This window comes from Planococcus citri, chromosome 1 (assembly GCF_950023065.1).
Source record: "Planococcus citri chromosome 1, ihPlaCitr1.1, whole genome shotgun sequence".
Classification (NCBI taxonomy): Eukaryota; Metazoa; Arthropoda; class Insecta; order Hemiptera; family Pseudococcidae; genus Planococcus; species Planococcus citri.
Window position 1 is genome coordinate 34,917,657 of NC_088677.1, and position 12,160 is coordinate 34,929,816.

The 12,160-nt window shown below is 33.4% G+C and overlaps 1 protein-coding gene across 3 annotated transcripts in view; it reads left to right on the forward strand.

The window, feature by feature from the left end:
• The window catches only part of spir (spire type actin nucleation factor-like), a 110,131-nt gene that overhangs the window by 82,880 nt on the left and 15,091 nt on the right, over positions 1-12,160 (forward strand). For all 3 annotated transcript variants that reach the window (XM_065344270.1, XM_065344272.1, XM_065344271.1), the window contains one exon: positions 11,186-11,289. In XM_065344270.1, coding sequence (XP_065200342.1) covers positions 11,186-11,289 — 104 coding nt within the window. The remainder of the gene's footprint in view (positions 1-11,185; positions 11,290-12,160) is intronic.

Consider the following 12,160-nt stretch of genomic DNA (forward strand, 5'->3'; position numbering starts at 1 on the left):
ACTGAATATTTGTTGCTATAGGTAGGTAAGGTAACAAAGAAAGCATGTAATAGTTTAATTGTGTAAGTAGAATGCGAGTGGTTGTACTTGACGCGAAATTTCTTTCAATTTCTTATCATCCATCTTCGAGTAGGTTCGTACGATGTTTTTCACGATAGCGATCCATGATCTGGCTTCGTGGTCGTGTTATGATTTCTTTCCTGTGTTGTTATTTTTTCAGGAATTAATTTTCGAGGAAATGTTCGATCTTTGTTGCAACGAGAAAGGAAGTAGAGATGTGTAATGTCTACTTCTTAATGAACGAATTTGGCTGCGATGATTTTCACTATAGAGAAGGGAGGTATGAAATTGCAAAGTTGAGACTTTGAAGGTGTGGGTGAAATCTTGATGGTAGAATCTTCAATTACCAATATTCAGATTCCCCCCCCCCCTTGGTCTAATTTGTCAGAGTTCGACGTTCGAGAAGTCTGAAGAATTTTGTAATACGTACTTAACATTTCGTAGCGATTGAAAGATAGAGACTCTAGAGAAGTAGACTAACTGGTCCACATGACAGGAGATGTTATCATGGGAAAAATGGTCCTGTCCAATTACAAAATGTCTAATATTTGTTAATTTTGCTAAAGAAATTTTATGAGATGAAATAATATCGAATGTTATGATTTGTTCATCTCAAAGTAAGCTGATTATGATGAGTTGTCATAGATGTGGGTCAATGGTTGGATCCAATTAGGTCTTCCCCATTAGGTCTGATCAGATCAGATTTGATATTTAAACGTTGATCTAGTCAGGTATGATCAGGTCAAATTGGATCCAGGAAATTTCCGGATCTGATGGGATCAGAATCAATCATTTTCCGCTGGGTTGTGAAAAAAATCCAAACTGTCGAAAGTCTCATCTGTTTTGACAACTCTGAATTGTTCGCTCAGCCTCAGGTGAATTACCTGCACAGAGCTGATCATCAAAGTTTAGATCGGATTATTTTACATCCGTTAAGACCTGATCAAGTCCGGTCATTCTCCGAGTACAATCCGATGCTACTGACAACCCACATTGTCACTTGGATTTGCTCCATTATTTCGGTGTTAAGTACATATTTAAATATTCCTCTCTAGTTCACCATATCTTAAAATCTGCTGGATTTGGAGTTGTAAACTTCCTTCTCAACGCCTAAATTACTTGACCAACTAAGTGAAATAGTGTTTATAACATTAATCAGGTTTATTTAATTTATGACATCGGCATTACAATGATCGTTAATCATTGAAGCGCTAACCGAATTGATATTATGAGTTAAACAACTTCGAAAATTAATTACATAGCTTGTGGTCTGTATGGAGTCCAATAGATGAACTCATCTTATACCCACTGAAAGTAACAGCGTTACAAACCAACCTCAAGCATGGAAAATTAATTCGACGAAGAGGAAAATTTTCAATAATTAACTATGACGATTTTCCGACTTGAGATACATTTGACGAAACCCGAAATTTTCCTAGAAATGAAATCTCAGTTGTATACTCGTAGTATAAAGAACATGGCATGTTATTTAGGTACCTATCACTTCGAATGCCCATTGACATCTGAAACCATATAGCCTATATTTTCCAGCGAATCAATTACTATGTTGGCTCATGCAACGTGATGTTGAGTTCCATAAATTCATTTCCATTGAGATTTTTTCACCGAATTGCAATTGCAAATCATCTTCAAAATAAACAATCGCAACCACTGTTAGTTCTTCGGTTCTTCTGTCAAATGATGAAAAAAAAAATGCAGAAAAAAATTCTACGTGTCGAGTTCATTGTTAACATTTCTCTTCGTTTGTCCAAGAACGATAATTAAATCAAAACTCAGCATCACTTCTTGGATCGAATTGGCGTTGGTGATTTCTTTCTGGAATTAATACGTACTGTTGAAGCATGAATAACTCGTCGTTGAAGATTGGTCACTCGGTGAACGTATTCGTAGTTTACAGAATCATCGATGCAGATCGTCTCGTACTTATTCCAATACGTAGACTCGAGCCAATGAAGGAAAAATGACAATAATTGTATTTGTATGTACAAGTTACGTGAGCTTGCATTAAATTAAGATTATCGACGAAGCGACGCGACGTTGGTCGCATCGCATCCGTTCCAACAAATTCTTTTGCTTTGTAGCGTAGTCGTAGGCACCAATTTTATTTATTCTGCTCTATCTGTAGCAAACCTATTTCTCTAATGCTTAACATTAGACGACTTATTGGCGAGTATATTTGATTCGAGAACCGGTTCCATTTTTAGAAAAAAAAAACTTGTATCGAATGAATGAGGTAACTGGAATTTGATCATTATTTTTGGGTTATCATATCCAGATGAAAATGGTGCTTGAATCAAGGTCACAGAGTGTAATTTAGGCGTTTAGATGAATTGAAAGTAGATAGTAAGATACCTACCTACTTGTATAAGTATCGTGAGAGTAATTTTTGCGATAGAGGAGAGAATGAATGAGGTATTCAAGATAAGCATCCACTGTATTTAAAATATTTTTCAATGCATTGGAACTTGGAAGCTTTAACGCAATATAATTTCAACATTACCTACTCAGGTTTATATAATGAAAAATCTTGTAGGAATATTGTCCCCTAAATTCACTTTATTAGTTTTTTGTCTTGCTTATTGATCATCTGCTGTTTGAGTGTCCCACTCTAATTGACTAAAGAGAGGTTTTTTTTTAAAAAAAATGTTCGAAATGTCAAAAGTCTTGCTTGTCTTTCCAATTGAAGATGGCCTGATCTCATCAGATCCAATAGGAAAGGCCTGTCTAACTAGGTCTGAACAGACCTGATCACTGATCAGATTCAATCATTTTCCCTCAGAATCAGATGTAATTGAATGGACCAAATCAGACTTGATCAGATCCGTAAGTACATTTCATGGATCCCGGATCAGAGAATTTAATGGAAATAAATCATTTCACTTCAGACCTGATCAAATCCAATCATTTTCTCCTGAGTTGACAACTGAATTGTACGTTGTCCTAAAAACCATCTGATGAATTGATCTAACCTCACTCTTCATTCCGACAGAATATTGTTTCAAGTATGTGATGCTCCAATTAATCGTTTGACAAATAAAAGATCAGAGTTGATCTTTCTGTGGGAGATCGTTCCTCCCTTTTTGGGTATTTCTATTGATCCAATACTGCTGACAAACCTCCCTGGCTTTCCACGTCAGTTCCATTATTTTTTTCATTTACAATATCGATCGTGTGACTGAAATTATGCTACCAGCCTGTTGAATATGAATCACCTGCTGGTTTAAAAAGGGCGCCAATGTTTCCATAAAAATCAAGGTTATCATCCTACATAGAAAAATTTCACCAACTCACAAACTACACAGTATAGTCAGAAAGTTCCCGCAGTGAACCTATTACTCGGGAATGAACAACGCTATCTATCAGGGAAAAGTTGTATTAAATAGCTTGAAGTCTCCTCTATCCAAGGAAAAAAATTTTTTCAAAATTGGAGCATATTTAATAACATTTCTGATGATTTTACTGAGTGAAGTTTTTATTCCATGTCATCGTAATTTTTCATGTAAACAGGTTCCACAAAGTTTGAATGGCGCTCTGCTTTTGATTTTTGTGTCCGACTTCGCAAAACTCATACAGAAACCGTCAAGCTGGTTAGAAAAGCGAATGGAGATGATAATTTGTCAGAGAGTACTGTGTATGGCTGGTACAATCAATTTCAAAAAAAAAATTAAAAAGTGAAGGTTGTGAAATCAAAAACAAAGACAATGCTTATTTCTTTTTTCAATTATAAAGGCATTATTCATGATAAATTTGTTCCTGCGAATATGATAGTGAATGGGGAATTCTATAATTACGATGTAAACTGTTTAATTCGTCGCATAAGACTGTAATTACTGGAATCGGGCAATTGGTCCTTGCTGCGCAATAATGCACCCTCTCTTGCACACCTTTGCGTTATTGCGTTTGTCAATATTTGGCTAAAAGGGAGGTCAACTCCATCAATCATCCGCTCTATTCACCAAATCTGGCTCCAGGCAACTTTTTTTTACTCCCTAAGTTGAAATTAACTATGAAAGGCACCAGATTTTCCTCAATTTTAGATACCCAAGTTGGGATGACGCGTCAACTCAACAGCATCTCACATTTGTCGTTCCAGAGGGTAATTCAAAGTTTATTGGAATGATCTCGCGAGTGTATTTTGAAGAATGGGTATTATGTTGAATAATAAAAAAAAAATTTTGAAGATACCTCAATTAGTTCTCGAGTAATGGGTTCACTGCGGGAACTTTCTGACTATACTGTGTAAGTATGAGTATTTCAGGTGAATTTTTTCATAGCAAATCCCACTTCAGCATAACACGGGAAAACTTGACCATTCGCTTTATTCTTTCGGTCTACTCCAGCATCACTGCATCAGATACACGTTTGTGACGTTTGCCATTTCTTTTTACCAAGTCCAAGGTTTAAAGTATACATATTGTACCAAAGTATTTGTTTAACATGCCTTCTCGAATGTATGTTTGTTCGGTAGGTACATGGTACATGCGTCTTTCGAGTTTACGATTACAACTTGCAACTTGGAAGACGACAACGATGCATACTCAAGTGTGCGGCGGCGGAACCGGTTCGTCGGCAAATTCGTAAACTGAGTCGGAGAGGTCGAAGTACTTCATTAAGCGGAACATGATCGAATATACAATAACATATTTTTAATAACGGATAATTTAATTACGCGTCTCAATCTGTGTTGCTCGAGTGTGCTGTGTGTACAAATGTAAAATGGCGTCAGTATACATAAAAAAACGGAATCCATTATTGTAAGCTGTGAGCAGAAAGTGAAAGATGCTGGCAAGATTCGACTAATTTTCTCTCTTCCGACGTGAATGAACGTACAAGGTAAAGATTGATTCGAGTTCAATGTTGCGGTATTGAGAGAATAGGTGTAATTTTTTTTCGTGAATATGCATTTGCTGTTGTTGTATGTTGACGTAGGGTGATGGAGATGGCGAATGTTGTATGGTCATAATTGATGGGTACTTTCTTGATCACACGTTACCGATTTGAATTGCTAATGGAGGTTTGAGAATGGCGTACGTGGCGAATTTTTTGCTAACGAGCTCGATTTTAAATCTTTGTCAATGGATGGTGATTCACGTATCGCCATTTTTGGTTTGAATTTCAATTAATTCAGAACCCCGAATGAAATAATATTTACAGTATTGTGTAAGGATTTGAAGATCAATTGTATCACGATAAATTTGCCAGTATGTAATTAATATGGATTCTTGTTGCGTAGGTTGGGTATTGATTGAGGTCTTCATTGTTGCAGCAGAAAGGTAAAGAATGAGTGGGAAGTATGTGACCAATAAGTAATTTGGTTGCAGGGTAACCACGAACCATGTAAAGTGTTCAGCTCTGATTTCAATCAAGGATGAATTTTTTGAAATAATGCGTTCCAATACCCTCATACTCTAAATTTCTACCAACTTTTAAACGTTTGAAGGTATCGTCTACAAGAATTATATCGTACAACGTCAATTTATTTAAAGGGTGTCAAAAAAAAAATGAAAACCTTTTCAATGAAATTCCATGCTGCGCATTGAACTAGGCTTTTTTTAAATCGATCGATTTCATTTAAAGAGAAAGGTTGAATTACTCGTATTTCGCAATACCTGAATAACGTAATAATCGATAAGTTAATTTTGCAAAGTACTCGATAAATTTACTCTACAACCAGCAACCACGAATTGATTTCTCGTATATGTTGATACTTCCCTGTCTGTGGCAATAATCGTTGGTAAAAATCGTAAGCCCCCGTGATCTCGTCATCCATCTAAACGAAATCCTCAATACCTTTCTCATTAGGTATACAGAGGTCAAGAATGAAAAGATGGTCTGGTTAAAAGGTGTAATTGACTCGTATTGTCTTGTTTCCTTCTCCGGCTCGTTTAATCGTATACTTTGGCGGAATAATGATCGGTATTCGAGTATTATTCCGGAATTGGCAACCAAACAATCGAGAAACCAAAACATCGTCAACGAAATTATATAGCTTCGGATGTTACACTTATACTAATACCTACGGTACCTGCGTTTTTTTCTTCTTTATTGTTGGATACGGTTTTAATGGGGCTCACCACGCGTTTAAAGCATCTACCTGTACCTATGTACTTGGAATTACGTGTATTATTTGCACAATTATTTTATCAAACGTTTACGATTTTTTTATGACTTTAGATAAGAAGGTAGGTACATTCATGCGCGGTAGTTAACGCGTTGAAAATTTTCGCCATCAATGTCAAATATTTATTAATGGGTACGAGCGAACGTGTGCGACGTCTTATAATGAAAATATGTCTCTCTTTACCACTTACTTACGCCTGATGTGTGTAAAAAATAAGTGCTAAAGATGCTATTTTGTATGTATACTGGAACTTGGGAGGACAAATTTCTCTTTTTTTCGGATCTTTCTGACGATAATAACGATGAAATAATCGATGTAAAGTGAGAAATTATTGTCTGAAATGAAGAGAATTTCACTCTTGCGGATGGAAAATTAATGGCATTCGTAGGCTGTGTTTGGGTTTGAATTGTATCATCCAGTTCTTGGATTTCTTGTAAATTATTCCGATGATGAAAAATTATTCAAAAAAAGTTTGATACATATAAAAACTTTTTATTTTTTAGGTGATGAATTTATCATTTTTTTGCGTTTAAGTTTTTGTTGCACTCTAGCATCTTCACTGTATTTTCCCCTCTCTTCCTCCTCCTTCTCCTCACCTTTCAAGACTACTCAAGACTACTTTGAGGATTTCACCGAGCGTGGTGATTGAAAGTTTGCAATTTATTTAATTGAGTAATTGCATGTTTTGAAAATATTTTCTTTTCGAATATTGAGCATTCATTACCAAAATATGTACTAGAAGTAAATTCTTCTCTGAAAAGAAAATTTTAAATTTTTGATATGTTTGGTGAATAAATAATGAAAAGATTGGAATAAAATCACTTAGAAATTGGTATAAAATCACTGAAAAATGAGTGATAAATCACTAGAAAACAATCAGTGAAAAAATGACGTGAAAATTATTATTTGGAAAGTCACTGAGAAATTAATCACGAATATGTGGAAAATTGGCGGGAAATACATACATATTTTAAAATTAGGAGCTTTTCATATAAAATTTTAAATCACTAGAGAATTGATGAACAAAATTACTACACACTTTAAGATGACCATAAGAAAATTGCTTTGAAAATGTTTGGAAAATTAATTTGAAAGATTAAAATTTTTTAAAAAACAGTAAAAATACAAAATTGTTATTTTAAAAAGAAAAACGTACAAAAAACAGTGATTCACTCGAAAATGGGGTTTGAAAAAAGTACAAGATAACGACAGGAAAATCAAGGGAAAATTTGTTGGTATGTACTATGTACATATTTGAAAAAAAAAACAGCTTAAAACTCAGTGATAAACTAAAAAATAAGCAAAAAAATGAGTGAAAAATTAGGGGAAATCGCTAGAATCTCACATAATTTGAGAATTATTATTGATAAAACAATTTAAATGAAATTATTGAGGTCACTCGGAAAATTGAGCTTAAAATCTGTAGAAAAGCAGTTCGAAAAATAATAAAAAATTGATTTAAAAAATCACTAGAAAAAAACTGCGAAAAAGTAACTACAAGATTAGTATTTGAAGAAAATAGTGGAAAGTTGTGACAATCAATTAAAAAATTACAAGAAAATTGATGAAAAATCACGAGAAACCCGGTGCAAAAATGACTGAAAAATCATTTGAAAAAAATCATTGGGAAATCACTGATAAATCATTAGAAAACTGGTATGAACTTATATCGTTTAAAACTGAAAGAACATTTTGGAAAACAGTAGTAACAATTTTTGGATCACTATTACCAACTTCAAAAACTCAAAAAAATCATATTTTTTGGCTAATTTTTTCAGTTTTTTGAAATTTGTCAAAAATGACTAAAAAATTGGTATCACTGTATTCCAAAAAAATATTCCCTCGGTTTTAAAAATAATATTTGCGGAAAACAAGAAATGGGGAAAAATTTGATGTACCTACATCAAAGCACCGAGATGTCTTGAAAAAGTATTGGTATGTTGTTGTCTCATTCTTTGATTTGATTGAGTGTTTGCTTACTTTTTGTCAACTTTCATACTGAAAAGTTGGTATACTACTTACCTATTTTATGATTTTCGATTTTTGTTCCTGTGAATTCTCCTGCGCATAACTTTTTATCACGATTAAAAAATATTACAGTCTGATCTAATAATTTTCCATCATACGAGTATGTGTTACAGTTTTATTTCAAGAATCATGCAGGTTAAATTTCTTTTGCAATAAATTCGTCCTTTAGTTTGTGTAATAACCGACGTAATGCGATTGAAGTACCTAGCTAATGACATTATGTGTATCAATCGTTCTGTTCGTACTTTATTTATACCTGCGAATAATATCATTAGGTACGAATTTGAAAAAATACTTTCATAATACTAGGTACAGGTAGTAGGTAAAGGTACACGTAATTATGTAGGTGTACGTCATCAATGATACCGGTGTTATCAGTTATTTTCTCTCTTTGTGGTGGTGTTATGGTGTGCTAAGTATACTTGGTCATTACAGCATAAGGTAGAGTGGGGTAATTGCAAAGCACTTTTTGATTAGTGACACTTTGAGAGGGCGCTGTGAGAAGACTATTGCACGGATGAAGCTGAAATTTGTACCACATATACTTCAGGGGGTTCTCTATCAATGGTAAAATTTTGGTACAATTTGGTTCACAAATCGTGAAGAAAATTGCAATTTGAAAATTTGAAAATCGACTTTTGCATTTACCCCGTGTTAGGGTAAATGCAAAAGTGGGCAATATTTTTTTATTTTGGTATTTTTTTGCATTTTCAACACACTCACTGTATTCTACGTGTCATTTGCTAACTTTTGATGTATTCGTGGTCTTGATTCGGTGAAAAATTCAATAAGTTTTCCACTTCCCAAAAAAATTTTAGGGGAGTGAAAAAATGTTGAAAAATTATTTTTTTTAAAACTCGCTAAAATGAACAAAAAATCAACTGTTGGTCATTTCTGATGTTTTTTATGTAAAAAACTCGTCATAGAAATACATTTTTCGTCAAATATATCAGTAGACCATCAAAAAGGAGCAATAATTTAAAAATTCAGTAAAACTGTTAATCACTTCTCTAACGTGTAACTCATCATGTGACCGTGGAAGTTTATTTTTTTTGTTATTTTGAACCATTTTCAAGTTATTTGGAGCAAAAAAATATTTGTGGTAAGTGCAAAAATGAAAAAAAAAATCATTTTTGCAATTACCCAGAGTCGATTTTTTCTGGGGTAATCGCAAAAACGCAATTTACGGCCAAAATAAAAAAAAAAAATTCAAATTGCGATATCTTACCTTAAACTTTATTCCTTCATGACCCTAAATCGCGAAAATTCCAGATAAATCGACAGTTTTTTCTATTTTACATGCATTTTTTAAAAAAACACCTCTCACTTTACTTATGAGTGGTTTCAACATGCTTTGATAAAAGTGTTTGCTACTGAGAGACAATCTGAACCCCGCGAGGTGTGACCAGGAGAATATGTCGGTAAAGGTCGTTGCTTCGACACCCCCTAGTTGGCACAACCAGAAAATTGATATTTGTTTGCATGAGGTCACAATTTTGCAATTACCCCGTTTTTGCAATTACCCCACTCTACCTTACTCATTTTATTACATATTTTGACGCCGTATAGCTGAACATGCAAAACTTTCAAAAGGAAGTCGATATTTTCGAATTTCCAGACGTCAAAATTGCAAAGAACTGGAGGCGATAACCGTATCGTGATCCTTTCAGGTGTAAAAAAGTAACAGTTTCTCGAATAAGTCGTCGTAGACGTGGTAATTACTTATTTTTCTGTATGACATTCCTAATAGTGCTGCGAAAGAAGCAGTTTTTATCAATTGAAGTCTGCTCAACTTGTCAGACGTATAAATTAACAATGCTAAAAATTCTCACTTTTCATTCAACATGCTTCGTAAAGGATGCTTTCAACTTGCACCTATAATTATAAATTATAATATAATTTACAATCGATTATTTTTTCAGTCTGATAAATAATGTTGCAAACTGTAGTCGTTATACTGTATGTAGTTACTTAATATGACAACCTAGAAATTATTTTTTTTGTTTGCAAAAAATCCCTATATTAACCTCAAGTAGGTATAAAAATCAGGTACCTACTGGTTGAATTTGAAATTTAAATACATTCGAGAACGAAGTACCAAGTGTAATTTAAATTCTGTCAAATCGAATATGGCGTCTTGAAAAGTGATTTTTCACGTTACGTATTCGTTCGCAATCGAAACTTTGGGTGAAAGTTGTTCGGAAAGTAAATTCTCGTGTAAAGGAAAAAGAAAATGGAAAATACTGAAATAAAATTTACGACTGGAGACTCGATCTCGATGCATACTCTTGTCTTGCCCTTTAAGCATAAGAAACTGAAATCTGGGCCATTGATACCATTACATGTGAAAAATTAATTCCCACGTTTATTCTTTGCTTACCTACCGAAAAAAACAAGATCATTTTTACTTAACATCAATTACCTCAGTTATATATGTACGATGATGTTTACCCGTACATATTATATAGAAAGGTGTGATAAATGTGAAATTATTAATACGGGTCGATTACGAATGCGTTTAATCGTCGCGTCTTTTATATATCGTCGAATTGAATGAGGAAAAAATGAAAGTATACGCGAATCATCGTCGTAAATTAATTCGTCATAATACGTATAATATTATTATATTAGTGGGACGTGTTACATATCAATTCACGCGATACATCGAGTCTGCATCTCTACATAAACAGAGATGAAAAAAACAAATGCAAAATGAAACGAAACTGAAAAATAAAGCGCTGTTAATATGTATGCTTAATCTATGAAAATAAAAGTGTATCCTGATGAGAAGCGAAGTTGACGATATCGAGTGAAGGAAAATGAAAAAATCTACCTACCTGTAATATTTTTTATTATAGATTGTATTTTTCCGAGTATATGTGACTTATTTGATACGCTTATTCATCATTTTTACACGTTTGTTTAATTTGAGTGTTTTATTTTTATTTGTTTTAGTGCCATACGATAGCGTTAAAAATGCCAATAGTGAAAATAATCGGTTTTCACAAAGACAAGGATCGACCAGGCGATTAATCAAAGTTGACTATTCGGTTATTCAAGTAAGTTGCACGAAAATATATACTGGCTTGTAGAAGTTGTTTAGTTTATAGATCAATATTTTTATTTTGGTACTTCTTGTTTTTTATTTTGAGAAATTGTATCTTCTTTTCTTTCAAATTTTCATAAGCCTTTTTTTTGTTGTAAAATTGTCAGTCTCAGTATAAGGGAGGTACCCCAAAGGGATAATGAATTGTTAACCTGACAAAACAAAATTAGATCTTCAAAAATGTGATCTCACTGAACACAAATTCACATGGTGGAATTAATTTTTTGATTTTGTACAAATTTTATTTGAAAATTTCAATTTACCCATTTTTTTGACAAAAAATCGAAATTAGCCCATTTCAGAGTACCTACTTGAATTGATGGGTGGTAGTTTTGACTTTTGAACCATTCTGGAGCATCCGGCAGATCTTTTAATACATGCCCATTTGATCTGGAAGATGGAAAAATTGTGTTTTCTTCAATTGAAGGAATCACCAGAGCCCTTAATTCGAGAATGTTGGTGCTGGACTTCGTTTGGACTCTTCTTACGAATTTTTTGGGAATTGAAAAATCCAAAAAATTGTTACAGGCTCTTGAATTGTTGAAACTTTCATTTTTCGAGGTTGAAAATAAAATTTGAACCTATTTTAAAGCATTTACATAGTTTAGTTTGATTGGAGTTTGATTTTCCATGGAAAATGAACTTAGGTATAATTTGAATTTTCAATTTTCAAAAATTGTATCAAAAACTTGAAAATGTAATTCAGTTTTCCAAATTGTACTTGATGATATATTTTTGTATGCTACTTCAGTTTTACTTTGCCAGGGACTTGATAAAAATTTCCTTTTGGTTTTGATATCTCTGTCGTTAGATTTCAAAAGATA